General features: G+C 44.8%; 1 protein-coding gene across 1 annotated transcript; it reads left to right on the top strand.

Moving 5' to 3' along the window:
* The first annotated feature begins 346 nt into the window (after nucleotides 1–346).
* Nucleotides 347–4,397, top strand: LOC111158375 (NEDD4 family-interacting protein 2-like). Its single transcript, XM_022520382.1, has 3 exons — nucleotides 347–354; nucleotides 2,578–3,239; nucleotides 3,300–4,397. The coding sequence occupies exons 1-3, from the start codon at nucleotides 347–349 to the stop codon at nucleotides 3,533–3,535; spliced, it is 906 nt and encodes a 301-aa protein (XP_022376090.1). The 3' UTR covers nucleotides 3,536–4,397.
* Nucleotides 4,398–20,459: the final 16,062 nt, after the last annotated feature.

Raw genomic sequence — 20,459 nt, forward strand, 5'->3', positions numbered from 1 at the left:
CTTTTCCTCCATCAGTTATAAACTAGTCCTGTGCATTTTTTGAAAATCCCCGTTCCTGGGCTACTCAGGTTACCTTGATCTGAATAGACTGGGGATACACATTTTTTTGGCGGCGGGACTGGTAGGAGACTCGGTACTAGCAGGCTTTGAGGAGCCTCCAGGGCTGCACGTCTGCTGTGTTATTCCCCTCTGATTCCAGGGACCTGTCCTTTTGATGTCGCCTGAGATGAATTACAGCCACCTCTTTTGATTCATGCACAGCCTCTAGGAGATCTGTTATTTCAGGTCCATATTTAATGGGAGAGTTAGGACTTGATAATAACCCCCTCTCTTTCCAGGTTGCCCCATGCACCTGTAGGACCAGGAAGGCATATTTAATAGTCCGTATAGATACTGATTCTGAGGTCCTTTGCCAATGGTAAAGCACAAGCGAATGCTACGAACTGTTTTGGGGGCAGATGTATTTGCTGGGAGAGCTTTGGCTTCAATAGTCTGAATTAGACTGACGACTGCATACCCAGCTTTTCTTATCCTCTTTTCCATAAAACTACGGTCACCACTAAACACTGTCATCTGCTTTATCAATAGGAGAATATTTTAAGTCTGATTGGCTAGAATGAATGAGATCAATAACCCCAGAACAGTTATGTTCTATAGAAGTACAAGGGTCAGGTCTAGACATAATGACAAGTTTCTTTTTGTTTTTTCTTTTAAGATTGTATTTATGTATTTGAGAGAAAGAGATAACAAGCAGGGGGAGTAGCAGCAGAGGGAGAAGGAGAAGCAGACTGCCCACTGAGCAGAGAGCCTAATGCGGGGCTTGATCCCATGACCTGAGCCAAAGGTAGATGCTTAACTGACTGAGCCACCCAGGAGCCCCTAAGTCTGACAGGTTTTTTGTTTTTTTTTTTTTTTTGACAGGCAGAGATCACAAGTAGAAGAGAGGCAGACAGAGAGAGAGAGGGAGGAAGCAGGCTCCCCGCTGAGCAGAGAGCCTGATGCAGGGCCTGATCCCAGGACCCTGGGATCATGACCCAAGCCGAAGGCAGAGACCTTAACCCACTGAGCCACCCAGGAGCCCCTAAGTCTGACAGGTCTTAAGGACCACTTCAGGTATGTTTAAAAGCACAGCCTGGTGTTTAGTAAGTTGCACACCACCCCCACCCCCCACTGTCCCAGTCATTCATTGCTAATCTTTAGTTCCTAAAACACTGTGGACCTGGTGTGAGGTCATCACAGTTCGGGACTATCCCATACTAAGGTTTGAGGCTTCCTCTACCAGGAGTGCAGTCGCAGCCACCGCTCAGAGACGAGCCGGCCACCCTCGTGCTACACTGTCGAGTGACTTAGAAAAATAGCCCACTGGTCTTGTTTCATCTCCTATTTTGGGGTGATAACTCCCAAAGCTTGGCCCCATTTCTCTGCATGTATAAAGTAAAACATTTTTCTAAATGTGGTAGAACCAAGGCTGGGACTGATAGGAGTTTAGTTTTCAACGTTCCGAAGGCTGTCTGCTGGGCTTCAGTCCAGAGTAAAGGCTCTTCATCAAGACCTTTAATTGAATCATACAAGGGCTTGGCTATGAGCCCCAATCCAGGGATTCCCTAGGCAGCAAACGCCTGCCACGCCGAGGAAAGTTCAGAGTTGTTTCTTAGTAGTTGGGGGCTCAAGATCTAATAGGGCCTTTTTTCTATCAGTAGATAGACTATAGTGATGTGGTGTTAGTTCATATCCCAAATATCATACTTTCTGCTCAGATATTTGCACCTTTTTAGGAGACACATGATACCCTCTGTCCGCCAAGAAATTAAGTAAGGTTATAGAATTTTTATCAGATTTCCTCTGTTGGACCAGAGATTAAAATATCCCCCACATACTGAATTATAGGCCCTTGAGGCAGAGTGATATCACGAAGGTCTTTGCTAAGTGCAGCCCAGAATAAGTGAGGAGTGTCTTTAAATCCCCATGGCAAGACTGTCCAGGCTCATTCAGCAGGCTGGAAGGGGAGGCCCATTCAAAGGGGTGCAAAAGAAGGTGTCTTTTAAGTCAAGTACAGTAAACCAGTCGGCATCCCCAGGGACCAGGGTGAGAATAGTATATGGGTTTGGCACTCTGGGTTGAATACGTATGACTGCGTCATTTATGGCCCTTAGGTCTTGTACCACTCGATATTCTCCATTTGATTTTTCTTTTCTTTTTTAAAGAAATCATTTATTTATTTGAGAGAGAGAGATCAAGAGACAGAGAGAGACAGAGAACCATCATGAGCAGGGGAGAAGGGCAGAGGGCGAGGCAGGCTCCCCACTGAGCAAGGAGCCAGACGTGGGACTCGATGCCAGGACTGCACAACCCGAGCCAAAGGCAGACGCTTAAGCAACTGAGCCCTCCCATTGGCTTTTTTACTGGTAAAATTGGAATGTTATAAAGAGAATGAAATGGTTTTAAAGTACCGTATGTGAGAAATGTATCAATAAGTGGTTGTAATCCAGCCTTTGTCTCAGCCTTTGAGGCATACTGTCTTCTATAAGGCATAGCAACTGGGTCTTTTAAGATCACTTTAACTGGTTGTGCTTTAAGAGCCCTTCTGGGGACGGTTCTGGGGCTTCACCTCGCGGTGGCGGACGCGGAGGTTTCCGCGGCTGCTGCGGGAGCGACAGGAAGTGAAGCGGCCCGGCCGGGCAACCGCGGCGGCAGAAACGGAGGCGGAAGGGGCGCTGCGGTAGTGACGTCGGCGACGGGGGGTGGACGAGGGGTCGAGCACCCAGAGGACTCGCCGGCTCCAAAGCCAGATCCCGAGCCGGGCAGGATGGATCATCACCAGCCAGGAACAGGCCGCTACCAGGTGCTTCACAATGAAGAGGATAATTCAGAGTCATCTGCCGAAGAGCAACCTTCAACTTCAAACGCAGCGCCGCAGAGCGTTCAGACTGCTCCTTCAGCATCAGTACTTGAAACGGACTCTTCTCCTCCCCCTTACAGTAGTATTACTGTGGAAGTACCTACAACTTCAGATACAGAAGTTTACAGTGAGTTTTACCCTGTGCCACCTCCCTACAGTGTCGCTACCTCCCTTCCTACATACGATGAAGCTGAGAAGGCCAAAGCTGTTGCCATGGCGGCCGCAGCAGCAGAGACAGCCCAGAGAATTCGGGAGGAAGAGTGTCAGCCAAGAGATGACTTTAGTGATGCAGACCAGCTCAGAGTGGGTAATGATGGGATTTTCATGCTGGCATTTTTCATGGCATTTATTTTCAACTGGCTTGGATTTTGTTTATCCTTCTGTATCACCAATACCATAGCTGGAAGGTATGGTGCCATCTGTGGATTTGGACTTTCGTTGATCAAATGGGTTCTTATTGTTAGGTTTTCTGATTATTTTACTGGATATTTCAATGGACAGTATTGGCTTTGGTGGATATTTCTTGTACTTGGCCTGCTGCTTTTCTTCAGAGGATTTGTTAATTATCTAAAAGTCAGAAACATGTCTGAAAGTATGGCAGCTGCTCATAGAACAAGATATTTCTTCTTATTATAGAGACTGCATCGACTGGACATTCTTTTCTTAAACCAATGTGAAATTTCCAGATCATCTGTAAACCTACAACTTTAATAGGATAGAAGACTTCTAAAAGCAGAAGACAAATTAGTGAAGAAAAGATAGATCTTCAAAATTGAATGGCAGGATGGTTTATGCTTAAAAGCCATTTCTGTTCATTCTCTTAAATATTTAAATTTCATTTGTTTTGCACGTTTGCATATGTGCCCATGTAAAAGATTTGCGTATACTTGAAAGAAACCATAAAGTTGTAGCAGTAAAGTCCAGTCATATTTGGTTAATCGGTGTTTGATATAATTGAAAGGGGTGAGTGAGAAACAGTCTTCCAGCATGTAAATGCCATTGACTTCTGACCTGACATTTAGTATAATAAAAATGGAATTATATTAACCATGTCAAATGCTTTAGTTTCTGGCTCCTAGATTCATCTAGTGACTCTACATATGAAACGCCCTTTGTTATATATAGTTTTTTGAAAACCGCAGTGCTGATTATAGAAAAGCTTTGTCAGATTTTTGAACATGATAGTTACATTATTATTTAGCAAACTCTTTCTGTAAATAACCATGCATAAATTACTTTCTGCATTGTTTTCTTAGAAACTGTGTCTGGATATCTTTTCAATTAATTTAAAATTAAGTGAACTTAATATATAGAGAAAATCTGGATGTTAAAGATAGTTTGTTTTAGGACAGATTTTAAGAAGATATGGGTATTCCTCATGTCCTTTAAGAGAACATCTTTTTGTTGTTTTCTTTTTAAGGCACATGCCAGGTTTAGGGATTCTCAGTCGAGAAGCTTGGTTTTTAAGATTGCCATCTTAAAAAAAAAAAAAAAAAAAGATTGCCATCTTAGAGAGTCTTGCAGGAAGAGATTGTTAGATATTATATTTATTTCACTTAAGACACTTTTGAAAATTAATTTTCTGAATAAGATATTCTCATTGGCATTTGTCTTTTAAAAAGCCAATAAAAGTATCTTTCAATTTTCATTGTAATAATTTTTCTTTAGATGTTTAGTTTGTTAAATGAAACAAATCAGAACTTGTACTAATAGCTTCTTGCTTTATGATTGTAGGATTAACATAAAATCATATCTTGAATTAAGATATGCAAAATAATCTGTTTTCAAGTTACAGAAATGTGTCTGTGGAATATGGGAGTGTGGTGTGTGTGTGTGCACGTGGCAAGAGTATGCGTGTATGTGACCATTACTACAACCCGAATCTACATTCACAAGCTACTACATTTTGCAAATCATTTTGTCTCATCTGTTTTCTTTTCAGTTCTATTTTTGTTTTTGAATGCCAACATTAAAAATGATGGGAATTACATCATCTTTTAAACTTAAAAATCATTTAATACAGCTATAGAGAAAATATAAAATTGGTTGTTTGTTTATAATTAGATACTGACTACTACTAAAAGATACATCTAAAACTAATCAGGGACATTTTTCCATTTCTGAAAAAATAAATTATGCTTTATAACTTATTTTGTATTTCTCTGTATTTTCTGATTTCATTGTCTTTGATAAATAAAACATGCAGTTTTGTTTTGCTAAAAAAAAAAAAAAGAGCCCTTCTGGGGACATCACAATCCCAGACCTGTGGGTTAACTTCCTTCCAAATATCAAAACGGATATCAGGGTAAGGGTTTTGTACTCCAAGTGTTAAAGAGAACATACCATCCTTTTCTTTTGTAAGAGCAAAACTGCTGGGGCGCCTGGGTGGCTCAGTGGGTTAAAGCCTCTGCTTTTGGCTCGGGTCATGATCCCAGGGTCATGGGATTGAGCCCCGCATGGGGCTCTCTGCTCAGCGGGGAGCCTGCTTCCTCCTTTCTCTCTCTGCCTGCTTCTCTGCCTACTTGTGATCTCCCTCTGTCAAATAAATAAATAAAATCTTAAAAAAAAAAAAAAAAAGAGCAAAACTGCTTCCTAGTTTATAGGTCAAGCCTTGCTCGAGTAATGGAGTGGGACGAGATAGAAGGGCCAGAAAACCATGAGTAAGCAATTGGCTTTTGTATTTACAAATTAGAGTCATCGTCTGATGGTAGGTTTCAGTTTCCCCTTCTATACGGACAACTCTATGGCTAGAAAGACAAGTAGGGCCAGAGGGCTGAAAAAGTGCCACCTGTATCCATAAGAAAATTGATAAACTCAACTCCCGGGCAACTTCTAGGGCAACCCGGAACTCAATCATCTTGACATCAAAAGAGCCTGACCAACCAGCCTCAGGGTCCCGTCATGGAGGACCCTCCAGTTCTGCTTCCTCTCTGGCAGGACGTGAGTGTCTGTCCTCCTCTCTCTCTGGAGACGAGGACAGTCTCTCTTCCAACGTCCTTCTTTTTTACATGCTGGACATGGCCAAGGGGGAGAGCCCTTCTTGGGACATTTACTGCTCCAACTGAAGTGGGAGAGCTAGGTTCTTGTCTCGCAGAGTCAAGGAATGAATCTCACATTCATTCTTGTGAGTAAAGCGATAGAGTTTTTATTAAGCAAAGGTACAGAAAAAAGCTCTCAGGAGTGAGAGGGGTCCCGACAGGGGGGCCACTGAGAGCTTTTTGGGTTGGTCTTTTATTGAAACTTAACCAGGGAACCTGTATCTTTTTGACTTCTCTCCTGGCAACACCATTGATTAAGGGCTAGTGATAACGTCTTTAATGGCTTACTTCTTTTTAGGGTTCTGGTTATTTTCTTTTGACCGCAGGATACCGTCATAAATAAAGATTTTATTCATTTATTTGACAGAGAAAGAGATCACAAGTAGGCAGAGAGACAGGCAGAGGGGGGTGGGGACGTGGGCTCTCCACTGAGCAGAGAACCCGATGCGGGGCTCGATTTTAGGACCCTGAGATCATGACCTGAGCCATAGGCAGAGGCTTAACCCACTGAGCCACCCAGGCGCCCCGAGACCGTCATAAATAAGACTTCCCCGTCGGACACCTAAGGCAGGTTGCTCTGGAGCATTCCCTTGTCTCTGGTTTCCTTACACCTCCGCGTTTGGGAGATTTCTATGAACCTGATCATGTAGCTCCTTACCAATCTCTCCCTACCTAGCCCCGCCTGCCCCTTTCTTACAAGTCCAATCTGGTCGCATCGGAAGCATGGGGTCTCACCCGACCTTTCACCCAGAAGCGGCCCTTGCCTCCTTCTGGGTTAGCCGGGTGTCGTGGGGCGTTCTCAATCCTGGCAGCCAGTATTCGAGCTGGTATCTCACCCTCTAATTTAGCCCTCTGGTCCTTTTCCTGTTTTGGTATCATGTCCCTATTACTAAAAACTCCTGTGGCCACCTCCAAGAGATGTTGAGTGGGTGTTTGAGGGCCTAAAGCCGTTTTAGGTAGATGTCCTGTAAAGACAGATTTATAAACTGCCTGTTTAAAATAGTTATTCCTTCAGGTGTCCCTGGGTCCAGGTTTCCATACTTGCCAATAGCTTTGTCTACTAAGTGACTCCAAAATAGAGCAGGATTTTTATCAGCTTAGTGTGACTTCCTGAATTTTGTTAAAATGTGTACCTTTAGTAAAGCCTTTTCTCATTTCTTCTGTCAGGCAGGTGATCATACAATCTTGTTCCTCTCTTCCCTGACTAGCCTCCTGATAGTTCCGATGTGACTCAGTGTTTGGGACAGCAGCCCCCCCACCGGATAATGTTCTCTGTCCCTTGTCATCAGCAAACTCTTGGGCGCCTACCCAGATGCGGTTGTTTTTCCCCTCAGGGGTGCAGCACCGAGTTAGTATGATTGAGATAGATAGATAGATAGATAGATAGATAGATAGATAGATAGATAGATATTATATATATGTATTTATATTGTATATGATTATTTTTATATTATTTATATAATATTTTATATATACACACACATATATATGGCCAGATCAAATCAAACATAATGGATATTTGTTGAAAACCCTCAATAAATGGAGAAGGGTTTTCAGAATATTATCCTAATTGTTGTTTTGACCCTAGTCTGCCCTGGAGAACGGGACGTGGGCTCGTATAGTGCCCATTTCTCTGTTGGCAACCTCCCAAGGAGGATATAACGCTGATTTAGGGGGAGCTCCAGGGAGGTAAGGAGTCTGCTCCTCGTGTGCTCAGCTGGGCAGAGAAGGGTCTTCAGGCTCATAAAGAGAAGTGACAGGATCGAAGTCCTCTTCATTCGGAGAGGCCTGTGCTTCCTCTGACAACTCAGATTCATTAGTGTTCAAACAATCATTATCCAATACATCGGGAGGGGATTTGTTGGTCTGATTAGTGGCCGAACACATTCTGCAACAGGCCCTTAGGTCCGGAACCTGATCTAGAGGCAAGAAAGCCCGAACATAGAGCATCTCTGTCCATTTGCCCCATTTCTTGAGATAGAGATCTAGATTGTATAAAAGTTTACTGTCCCATTAATGGGCCATTTTTCCTTGTCTCCTAAGGAGTACCGAGGTCATGCATTGTTACAGAAGAAGATTAGTTTCTTTTTCCTTAGATCTTTTTTTTTTTTTAAGATTTTATTTATTTAGGGTGCCTGCGTGGCTCAGTGGGTTAAAGCCTCTGCCTTCGGCTCAGGTCATGATCTGGGATCGAGCCCCGCATCAGGCTCTCTGCTCAGCGGGAAGCCTGCTTCCTCCTCTCTCTCTGCCTGCTTCTCTGCCTACTTGTACTCTCTTTCTGTCAAATAAATAAACAAACTCTTTTTTTTAAAGAGTTTATTTATTTATTTGACAGAGAGAGATCAAAAGTAGGCAGAGAGGCAAGCAGAGAAAGAGGAAGGGAAGCAGGATCCCCGCTGAGCAGAGAGCCGATACGGGACTCGATCCCAGGACCCTGGGATCATGACCTGAGCCGAAGGCAGTGGCTTAACCCACTGAGCCACCCAGGCACCCCACTTTTTCCTTAGATCTTACAATCCAAATTGTTTCCAGTGGGTTAGGCCAACCCAAGGAAGATGAAACTGAAGAGGAAACTGCCATGTTCCTGGAAAAGTAGAAATGGTTCATTACCAAGAAAATCACTCGAACCCAACTCCTGGGTGCTGTCCCACCCCCACTCCTGTGTGGTGTTCCCACGCGCCTGGAGTCAAGGCAACCAGAGGCGTCCCTCGAACGAAATCACTATGATCACTCCCTGCCATAAAAGGCCTGTAGGAGGGAAGCCTGCCTTCCCCCAACTTCCCCATAGCATTCTAGGCTATGCAGGGTGCCGGCAGATGAACTGCCTTTTTGCCTTGCTGCGAAGGCCCCATTGTGTCTTGGCTTGCCTTGCCTTGCCATGAAGGCCCTGCCATGAAGGCCACAGAGAACCCACTGTTTTTAACCCATGTAAATTAACTAGTAGAGGACATAGGCAGAAAACAGGCTCAGTTGGTTAAGCATCTGCCTTTGGCTCAGGTCATGATCCCACAGTTCTGGGATGGAGCCTTACATGGGGGGGTCCCTGTTCCACAGGGAGTCTGCTTCTCTCCCTCTTCTTCTGCTCCTCCCCTCGCCCCCACTTGCATTCTCTCTCTAAAAGAAATAAATAAATCTTTTTTAAAAATTTAAAATCATCCCAGTATACATAATGAGGTTAACCCAGGAAAGGGCCAGGGAAAACCAGAAGCTATGGCATCTTGGGAGCTCCCAGCATATGCCAAAAAGCAAAGTGTTGGCCTCACCTCTCCTCAGAGCCTTGATCTTCTCCCAAATCCAAACACTCTGACAGTGTATAGAACTTAAACCCCTTCCTGAGCTGACTTCTCCTGAGCTTCAATTCTCTCATCTGAAAATATAATTGAGTTATTGAAAGGATTAAATGGGGTAATGTGTATAAAGCACTTAGCACAATTCCTGGGACCTCCCTCGGGAAGTGGGGGCCACTGTCTTTACAGGAGACCAAAATACACCCCAGCCATGGCCCTTACTGCCTATACCACCTGCTTCAGCCTCGGAGACTCCTTTGCTGCAGAAGGGCAGACGTGGCTCCTCAGGAGTCATCAGCGAGGGGAGAGCACACGAACAGAAAGCACCTTCAATGTCAAGGGGAGATCGAACACTACTTACGTGGGAGGCAATCCCAGGCAACAGGAGAAGCAGCAAAGCCTCAATCACAGGAGCAGAGAACAGCCCCTTTCTCCTCAAGGCTGTGGTGCCGGCTGAACCTGGCGGCTCCCTTTTATATATAGGTTAAAGGGAAGAGTTTGGGGGTGGGGTTTGGCGGGGCAAGTACAGCCTCCCAGGCGAGGAGCTGGACATTTCTCCACCCGGATGCTTTCAGGGGCCCAGCCCCGCCCAGGCTCCCTCCTCCTCACCCGAGCTAACTGTGGCCAACCAGTGAGCTTCTAGCCGGGATATGAGGACAGGACAGGACTCACCCCTGGGTGAGAGAGTGACACAGGGCGTTTATTCGTGACTGGTTTTCTTTCATTCATTTCATGCTTCAGTTTAATGACATTATTCTAGTGGATATGAGTTGGGAGGGGCTCCAAACTACGTAATGAAGAATTACAATGCAAGAGTTGATCTGCAAGTCTGGGAGGAAGGGCCTGGGGGCTCCCCAGGGAAGGAAGGGAGATAACATTCCAGCTGGCCTGGACCCACATGCATGTGCGGGCGCGCGCACGTGCGCGCGCGCATACACACACACACACACACACACACACACACACACACACAGAAATGAGTCTTATTAAGATGAATTCTGGGGTAATAAACATGCTGTAGGGAGACGGGCTCATAAACAGACTGCAGGTGAGAATATAATTGGAGGGCTTCAGAATACATCACCCCAAAATATGCCACTTGGACGTATTGATTATTTTGAATTAAAGGTACTTAAGAGGGGCGCCTGGGTGGCTCAGTGGATTAAGCCGCTGCCTTCAGCTCAGGTCGTGGTCTCATGGTCTCATGGTCTCATGGTCTCAGGGTCCTGGGGTCGAGCCCAACTTCGGGCTTTCTGCTCAGCGGGGAGCCTGCTTCCCCCCCCACCCTTTGCCTGCCTCTCTGCCTACTTGTGATCTCTGTCTGTCAAATAAATAAATCTTTAAAAAAAAATAAATAAGGTACTTAAGAAATAGCAGGTACAAGAAGGATAATCTGACCTTTGTTTACCCTCCTGAAAGCAGCTAAATACCCAATGTGAAAAGAACCTTCCTTGGCCAGAGGGTAGAAGGCATCCTTATCACCAGAGACTGAAAATTTAGGGCCAAGAAGGCTGTATATAAACAAACTTTGTTAAACTAACCCTTATCTCCACAGTTTCTTCACCATCTCTTACCCCTACCCCCAACCCCTCCGTCTTGTCAATACTTCACAAATTTCTTGTTTCTTTGTCTCAAAGGTATAAGAGCTTTCTGCTCTGGTCACATCTTAGGGTCTTCGTTCTCTTGTGAAGACCCCCATGTTCATGTAAAACTTCAAATGTGTGTGCTTTTTCTCCTGTTCATTTGTCTGGTTATCAGTTTAATCCTTGGGCCCAGCCAGAGACCCAGAGAGTAAAGGAGAATCTCCTCTCCCTTACATTATTTAATATTTTCTGTATCAAAACACTTAAAAGTATGAGTCCCCCAACAATTCTACCATTTGGTTTTCCTTAATGAGATAATTAGACAAGGATACCAAGTTAGCTCTTTAGATGTGTTTGTTCTGGACTATTTATAATAACCAAAACCCACAAACAATCTGGAAGTTCGAAAATAGTCTGGTCTACAGGTAGGGTCCCTAGTTGCAAGCAACAGAAAGCATTTCTGACTGATCTAGGTGGGAAAGGGATTTATTAGAAGGATATCATATAGCTTTAGTTTTGCAGCTGGGAGTGGAGGGTACCTGGGCCACGGGCAGGGCCGGTGCAACGGGCTCACCACTGTGTTGGTGTGCCCTTCCAGCCCCACCAGTGCCCAGCGCTAGTCATCACCACCAGCTCCGCCCAGCCGCGGGTTTCTCTAGCAGTGCGCCATCTTGCTGCACCAGCTGCCTCTACCAGAGGGCCTCCAGGGTTTCTCTGCTTTCAGGCCACCAGCTTCTAGCTGGAAACGTGGGGTATGCGGGCCATGGGCAGACTCTGGATCCCATGCCTGTGCCCCACCGTCAAGGGAGCCCAGGAACCAGTTGGGGACTTCTGGTTTCTATAAAGGGAGGCTGGCTCTGCTTCTCCTTGTGCTGAAAGGGAATTCGGATGCTGAGAGGCCAAAAAGATTGTCAAATGTGCACCAGATTAGGAAATAGGTAAAATAAGTGATGATACTTGAATAGAAGTGGGATGCTCTTGTAAGGGGGCTGAATCTGAAACTGTGAACCTGATTTTCCTAGCTGAACTTGATTCTTACCACAAGCGCCCATTCAGTGGGAGGTGGGGTAGTGGGGAGAAGCATTGGTAAATTAATCTCAGAGAATTTGTGGTTCCTCTCCTGTGGGGTGTATCTAAAGTCCGGGGGAGGGGGGCCCTAGCTAGAGTAACAGCAAACACTCTCTGCTCTAGATTTCTCTGCCATTTGGGCAGTCTATCGTCCCACCCACCACAGTTTGGCTCGGGGCAAGGGGAATGGACACAGCTGTGTTCAGCCCTCCTCACCCTGCCCTCTGTCACTCTATTGGGCCCAAGTCTGGAAATATTAATCTGACCTCCAGAGCATCAGAAGGCTTTCTCAGGGGCACCTGGGTGGCTCAGTTATTAAGCCTCTGCCTTTGGCTCAGGTCATGATCCCAGGGTCCTGGGATTGAGTCCCAGGTCAGGCTCCCTGCTACGGGGGAGGTCTGCTTCTTCCTCTCCCACTGCCCCTGCTTGTGTTCCTGCTCTCTCACTATCTCTCTCTGTCGAATAAACAAATAAAATCTGAAAAAAAAAAAAAAAAGAAAAGAAAAGAAAAAGACTTAACTCAGACTCCTATATTCTTCCAACTTCCAAATCTATGGATTATGCTTGAGTTCTTTCAGCTCTCCCTGAGGGTTAGGCTTTGGAAACACTGAAGAGAGGAATCAACTCCCTTTTCTCTCTGCTTTCTGCCTCTCCTGAGGCAGTGAATGATGAATACCCTAGCTGACTGAATGGAGAAAGAACCAAGGGAAAATGAAGAAATATCAGTAGACATTTCAAAATATTATCCCCTTACACTCTGTACGTAGGTGATATCTTCTTCAGAATAGTAAAGTTAAGGTTTTAAGTTCAAGCCCCATGCTGGGTGTAGAGATCTTAAAAATAAGATCTTAAAAATAAATAAATAGGGTCCCCTGGGTGGCTTAGTGGGTTAAGCCTCTGCCTTCCGCAGGGTCCTGGGATCAAGCCACGCATCCAGCCTCTCTGCTCAGCAGGGAGCCTGCTCCCCTCCTCTGCTTGCCTCTCTACCTACTTGTGTAATCTCTGTCAAATAAATAGATAAAATCTTTAAAAAAAATAAAAAAGAAAGAAAGATAGAAAGGTAGGGGCGCCTGGATGGCTCAGTTGTTAAGGGTCTGCCTTCGGCTCAGGTCATGATCCCAGCGTCCTGGGATCGAGTTCCACATCAGGCTCCAGCCCCACAGTGGGCTCCCTCCTCAATGGGAAGTCTGCTTCCCCCTCACCCACTCCCCTGCTTGTGTTCCCTCTCTCCCTGTCTCTCTCTCTCTGTAAAATAAATAAATAAAATTGGGGGTGCCTGGGTCGCTCAGTGGGTTAAAGCCTCTGCCTTCAGCTCAGGTCATGATCCCAGGGTCCTGGCATTGAGCCCCACATTGGGCTCTCTGCTCAGCGAGGAGCTTGCTTTCCCCTCTGTTTCTGCCTGCCTCTCTGCCTACTTGTGATCTCTGTCTGTCAAATAAATAAATAAAATCTTTAATAAATAAATAAAATTGTAAAAAAAAGAAGGAAAAAATGTAAAATCATGACATGCTAATATAAAATAAAGACATGTTAAAAGTTTTATTTAATTCATTTATTACTGAGAGAACCAATAAGATATAAAAATTATTAACAAGGAGAATCCAAATAACAAGCACATATACAAACACTCAGGATACTGAGATGAATTTGCTGATCATAGAGGCAAGACTGGTCTCTTTCACCGGATGAAATTAATTGCATCTTTACTGGAGAAAATGCATTTACATGTCTGTAAACAGGAATCATTTACAATTACCATCAATTCTTCACATTACATTTTATTCTAGAGAGTTACAACATGATTAAAGATGGTGAAAGCACAGTCAGAATAGAGATCAGGAAAAAAAAAAAAAAAAAAAAAAGAATAGAGATCAGGTAAGCCCAGGAATGTGCAAGCCTGGCCTTCCACAGAAAGAGTACCGTATTTGTCTCCTAGGGTTGAGGACCACAATACTAAATGGGTGTTATAAAACAATGGAAATGGATATTTTCCCAGTTTTTTTTTTAAGATTTTATTTGTTTATTTGACAGAAATCACAAGCAGGCAGAGAGGCAGGCAGAGAGAGGAAGGGAAGCAGGCCCCCCGCTGAGCAGAGAGCCCAATGCGGGGCTCCATGCGGGGCTCCATGCGGGGCTCCATGCGGGGCTCCATGCGGGGCTCCATGCAGGGCTCGATCCCAGGACCCTGGGATCACGACCTGAGCCAAAGGCAGAGGCTTTAACCCACTGAGCCACCCAGGCACCCCATATTTTCCCAGTTTTGAAGCTAAAGGTCCAGATCAAGTTGTCTGCAGGGCTATGTTCTCTCTGAAGCTGCTAGCAAAGAATCCTTCCTTGCCTCTTCCTGCTTCTTGCTCCTGGCAAGCCTTGGAGGTCATTGGCTTGTAGACATCACTCAGTCTCCATTGTCACATGGCATTCTCCCTGTGTATCTGTGCCTAAATTTCTCCCTTCATATGAGGACACCAGTCATATTGGATTAAAGCCTGCCCTAATGGCCTCATCTTAATTTGACTAAATCTGCAAAGTTCCTATTTCTCACCGTTCTGGAAACGGGAAGTCCAAGATCAATGTGCCAGTATGGTCATGGTCTAGTGAGGGCCTTTGTCCTGGTCTCCTGGGCCTCTTTTATAAGGTAGTAATCTCATTCATGAAGGCTCTGGCCTGATGACTTAATCACCTCCCAAAGACCACACCCCCTAACACCATCACATTGGGCATTAGCATTTTATAATATGAAATTGGGCAAACATTCAGCCTATAGCAGAGCCCAGTCTTAGAAGGGCCCTTATCATTTCATGGGTTTTCTCTCCAGGAACCCCACCAGGTTCTCAATGGTAAAGACTAGAGAGGATTCACCTTATGTTTCTGGAATGGTAACCATTTTGAAATAAGTCCAGAGGGTTCTCCAAGATAAGGGCCCTCCAGGGGGCCTCTTCTTTCCTGAAGGAAGAGCTATTAGCCAGTTCTGACACTGTCTTGCTTCTGTGTCTGATGTAAGAGAAGGGAGAAAAAAGGCTGAGAAATGCTTCTAAAGGTCACAGTCCAGGGACACTGGGCTGCTAAAAAAATATTTAATCAGAAGATTATGGAACACTTCCCTTCCCAACATCTTTCCACCACAGCAATAGGCTCTAAGATAGTAACAGCAGATTATAACTGGGAAAGCTGCAAATCAGAGAGTCTATTTAAGAAGGAATTCTTAGGGAAACCCAAAGATAACAAAGGAAGGAAAAACAAGGAAATTAGAGGAAACAAGACTTTGGCACTCACAGCCATACCAATTATTAAATACAGCCCAGCTGCTGCCCAGATTAACACAAAGCCTTATACTAGACACCTGTTTGCCTCAGTTTCTCTTATCCAATCCATCATGTCTGGCTTTCAACAAAATTTACAAGGCATGTTAAAAAAGCACAAAAGAAGGATGCCTGGCTGGATCTGTTGGTGGAGCATGTGACTCTTGATCTTGAGGTCACGAGTTCAAGCCCCATGATGGGTGCAGAGATTACTTAAATAAATAAAACTTTTTTAAAAAGCATGGAAGAATATTGTCTGAGGAAACAAAGCAAGCATCAGAACTGCAATCAGCTATGGCATACATGTGGAATGATGAGATAGGGAATTTAAAAATAACAATGATTGTGATGTTAGGACTCTAATGGAAAAAGTAAACCTGCGGGAACAGATGGGGGCTGCAAGTAGAAAGATGGAAACTCTAAGAATCAAAAAGAAGTACTAGGAACAAACAGTGTAACAGAAGTGAAGAATATCTTTGATGGGCTCATCAGCAAACCTAACACAGCTGAGGAAAAATCAGTGCGCTTGAAAATATACCAATAGCAATTTCTCAAATGCAAAGAGAAAAAAATGAAAATACAAAACAGAATATGCAAGCATGTGGGACAATTCCAAGTGCTCTGAGACTCTGTAACTTTGACGCATGGCTCTCTGGGTCCCTCATAGCACTCTCACATGGGGTTTTCATTGGGAAGGGAAGAAGGGAAACTACTCAAAGTCAATCACCAAGCTGGACGGGATGGCCGCCGCTCTGAAGATTACACTATGAATCCCCCAAAACCACTACAGATTTGAGAAAAGGGCAAACGTAAATAGTACAATGTTCAAGAACAGACAGTATGGTCTAAATGAACAAATACGGATTCTAGAGTCACACTTGGGTTTTGATCTGGGCTCTGCCCCTTGGAGCTGTTTGACCTTGGGCAAGTTACTTGCCTTTGAGATCCTGTTTCCCTTTTTCATAAAGTGGCTATTATGATAACTTGCTCACACATCTGCTGCGGGGATTAATTGAATCATGTACGTAAAGTATGCAGGAAATAATCAATAAATACTTGCTTTGATTCTTATTGAGATAAATTCTGAGTAATGCAACTAAAGAGGAAAAAATTAGCAGAACTGTAGGGTTGGCTTCCTAAAATAATATGAGAAAAAATAAGGTAAAGGCAGTGATGGGTAATTTTCAGTGATGTATTTTTTTTCTTTTTTTTTTTTTTAAGAGATTTTATTTATTTGACAGACAGAGATCACAAGTAGGCAGAAAGGCAGGTAGAGAGTGGGGGGAAGCAGGCTCCCTGCTGAGCAGAGAGCCCAATGTAGTGTTAGATCCCAGGACTCTGGGATCATGACCTGAGCCAGAGGCTTTAACCCACTGAGCTGCCCAGGCACCCCTCAGTGTTGTATTTCTTTGGACTCATTTTGTAAATGAAAATCCAGCTTGGTGGCAGGGTGTGGGGATTCTTTCCAATATTCTCAGCTCTTCAGCATTCATCAGGGGTTTAATAAAGCATTGTGCTGTGGAGTGTGACAGGTGGGGAACAAAAAGATGATTTAAAGATCTGGCTCTTAGAGTAACTGTTTTGTTCTCTGAAGGTGGTTCTATATATTTAAGTTGTTCCATGTTGTCACTATTATTCTTGCTAATGCCCAGATGAAGTTGATTTGTTAAGGGAGAATATGGCTTAAAACAAAACCTCCTATCCTTCTCTGTATAACCTTGCAGTTCAGAGGTTCCTTCTCTGGGTGTGAAATAAATGTAAATTTCACATTGTAGATTTCTGCTATGGGGCTGGGGTAGCTGGAGTCATCCAGCAATTCTTGCTTTATGTTGGCTTGTGGCTATTCTAGTTCCAAGACAAGACACACTTTTATTTTAAAATTAAACTTCGAAATTTAAAAATAAAAGCAGAAAAAAAAATAGGTTTCCTAGACCAAAAGGAATGATTTAAATTTTTAGAGAGCTCATCAGCATTTCAAGAGCAGTGATATGCCCCTGGAATTTACTTTGATGTTTTCAGCTCAAACACAGCCACCCCAGTCTGAGGGTGGGGTCCCCTCCCCTGTGTCTCAGTGCCACAGCTCTGGAATGTGACACTCTCTTAGTCTTATTCCCCACTGCCCCTGTTTGTGTATCTATTTAGCCCTATGCCTTTATTTATTTATTTATTTATTTATTTATTTATTTATTAGATTTATTTATTTATTTATTTGAAGAGAGAGTGATCACAAGTAGGCAGAGAGGCAGGCAGAGAGAGAGGAGGAAGCAGGCTCCCCACCGAGCAGAGAGCCCGATGCGGGGCTCAATCCCAGGACCCTGGGATCATGACCTGAGCTGAAGGCAGAGGCTTTAACCCACTGAGCCACCCAGGTGTCCCTATGCCTTTATTTTTTTAATTATTATTTTTTAAGATTTTATTTTTAAGTGATCTCTACACCCAACATGGGGTTCAACCCCACAACCCTGAAATCAAGTGTTGCATACTCTACTAACTAAGCCAGCCAGGCGCTCCTAGTTCTACTACTCCTTTAGGTCTTCTATGGGCCTCCTTTCTTGTCTTTCTCTCTATGTCCGTTTGTCTATCTCTCTGACTCCTTTTTGGTTCCTGCCCTGGGGCACTGACCTTAATACAGAAGTTTGACTGCTGGCTCACAATTTTTTTGTTTTTTGTTTTTTTGTTTTAAGATTTTATTTATTGGGCACCTGGGTGGCTCAGTGAGTTAAAGCCTCTGCCTTCGGCTCAGGTCATGATCCTAGGGTCCTGGGATCGAGCCCCGCATGGAGCCCCGCATGGAGCCCTGCATCGGGCTCTCTGCTCGGTGGGGGGCCTGCTTCCCTTCCTCTCTCTGCCTGCCTCTCTGCCTGCTTGTGATTTCTGTCAAATAAATAAATAAATAAAATCTTTAAAAAAATAAAATAAAGATCTTATTTACTTATTTGACAGACAGAGATCACAAGTAGGCAGAGAGGCAGGCAGAGAGAGAGGAGGAAGCAGGCTTCCTGCGGAGCAGAGAGCCGGATGCAGGGCTCGATCCCAGGACCCTAGGTTCATGACCTGAGCTGAAGGCAGAGGCTTTAACCCACTGAGCCACCCAGGCGCCCCATCACAATTGTTTTAAGGCTAAGCAGACTTCACAATGTGTTCTCCATGCTATGCTACTGCTACCATTGTCATTGACTTATGGGGGATGGGGAAGGTAAAGAGAAGGTCGAGGAAGAAATCTAATACAAACCACCTTGGGAATGCTGGAGAACATCCTTTCTCTGAAGAAACAGGGTGAAACTGCAGAGGAAGGAAAATGACTCCTTGTGAGTCATTCATGGACAGCACAGTCCCTGCACTGGAAAGTCAGCCTTCTGGAAGACTTGGAGGGTAGGGCATGCTGGGGCAGGAAGGGCTCTGCTCTGCATAAGGCAGATGTGGTTTGAAGCCCTGGTAATGCCACTGTAGCAGGGTGACTTTCTGGGCAAGTCACTTGACTTCTCTAAGTCTGGACCTCCTCGTCTATACAAAATAAGGAAAGCTATCTGCCATGTGGTGTAAGGATCCAATGTCTTCCCAAAACACCTACTAGTCCTATGCCCCTTCCCCGCTTTGATACCCCTTTACTTGCCCATTATTCAGAAGCTTGTGGTTAAGGCGATTTGGAACCCCAAACACATTTACTGATAAAAGCCAGTAGCCCTCAGCTTTAAAAGAGTGGCCCCAGCACCAGCCTATATACTATCTGCTTTCTCTTCTCACCATCCCCATTCATGGACTTGACTTTCAAGTCATGATGGGTTCCTCTACTGTCTTCCAAACACTTCCCATCTTCCCTACCCACAAACTTTCACTCCTTCATCCTGGAATCTCAAAGCTCCACTTAGAATCCTCCAGCAAATCAATATCCAGGTGAAATCCAAATCAAGCTTCTCTGTTCCATGAGGATCTGTTCAGAACTAACTTCTCTCTCATCTGAATTTCTTGTCTACTTCATCTAAGCTGGTCATATGAGCTTTATAATAAAAGTCACAACAAAGTGCTTTTTGTAGTTGTTATAATGAGAATTTTTTTTTTTTTTTAAGAGAGAGAACTTGTGCACGTGTGAGCGGGGGTGGGGGGCGGTAGAGGGAAGCAGAGGGAGAGGGAGAATCTGAAGCAGGCTCCATGCCCAGCACAGAGCCAAAGGTTGGGCTGGGTCTCACAACCCTGAGATCATGACCTGGCCGAAATCAAGATCTGGACACTTAACCGACTGAGCCACCTAGATGTCCTAGCAATGTCATATTCTTATATCCCTCACACTGTTCCATAAAACTTTGTTGTTGAATAAATGAACCATCACAGCTCCATTTGTTGAGTGTGTGCAGTATGCCCGGCAGTGTGCTATGCCCTTTATAGGTATTTCCTTATGTAATCAACAAGGTAAGGTTTTTCAAAAAATGTATTATGATCCTTGTGTTCTGTAGAGAGCTAAGGCTCAGATGGCATAAGTAACTTTCCCAATGTCAGTTACCCAGAAAACAGAGTAATGATTCCAGCATACAGATGTATGATTCCCTACCCTATGCCCTTTCTGCTTCCCAGGAAAGACAACCTAGATTGATCATAAATGAATAAAGCTAAAATCATATAGTGGGCACATTCGAAACCACAGGTTTGGGTGCGACTTTCATCCATGTCCCAGGCAGACAGATGACCTCAAGGCTGCTCTTTCTCTTACCAGAGGAGGTAGGCCCAGGAAAGGAAAAAAAGGAAGAGTCCAAGTTTGAGGTTCCCTAAATACTGCAGAAAACGTTTCCTCCACTAGAGGACTCCCTCCCCCTTAGGCAGAAAGTGCAGCTTCCAAGGAAGGTGGTGGCCAGGGATCTGCTATTGCCAGCCTGTAGGGGGCTTCAGGCCACCTCCCTGAGGCTCAATCCATTTTGCCTAAATCCCTGGGTCCCTACAGAGCCTGGCCAGTTCGTGAATCCCTAGGGCAGTGCCCCAAGCTGGAGCAGTGGGAGGGACAAGCCACTCTCCCCCGAAGTTTTCACAGGTGCATCCTGGGCTCCCCGGATCAGGGATGCTTTGGTGTCGCCCCTAGGCTCATTTAGGGGCTCCCTGCATAAGTTCAGGATGTGTGGGGCAGAGGGCAGAATAGTAAACCTTCCTCCTCGGAGAAGCAGAGCCTCTGTGTGGGTAATCCAGCAGTAACCCTTCTCCGACTGCCAGCCTGGCCTGTCCAGATCCTGAGCCCACCACAAAGGATGGCAGCGAATGTGGTCCAATGACACCTCACTTTGGCGGGTTCTGTGGGCCTG

The sequence above is a fragment of the Enhydra lutris genome, unplaced genomic scaffold (assembly GCF_002288905.1).
Source record: "Enhydra lutris kenyoni isolate GAN:26980312 unplaced genomic scaffold, ASM228890v2 scaffoldscaffold59, whole genome shotgun sequence".
Classification (NCBI taxonomy): Eukaryota; Metazoa; Chordata; class Mammalia; order Carnivora; family Mustelidae; genus Enhydra; species Enhydra lutris.

What these genes read in the sequence shown, in the direction of transcription:
- LOC111158375 (XM_022520382.1), top strand. An exon ending in TTTCATGCTGGCATTTTTCA is followed by an intron (nt 3,240 to 3,299) that starts TGGCATTTATTT and finishes CCAATACCATAG; the next exon opens with CTGGAAGGTATGGTGCCATC.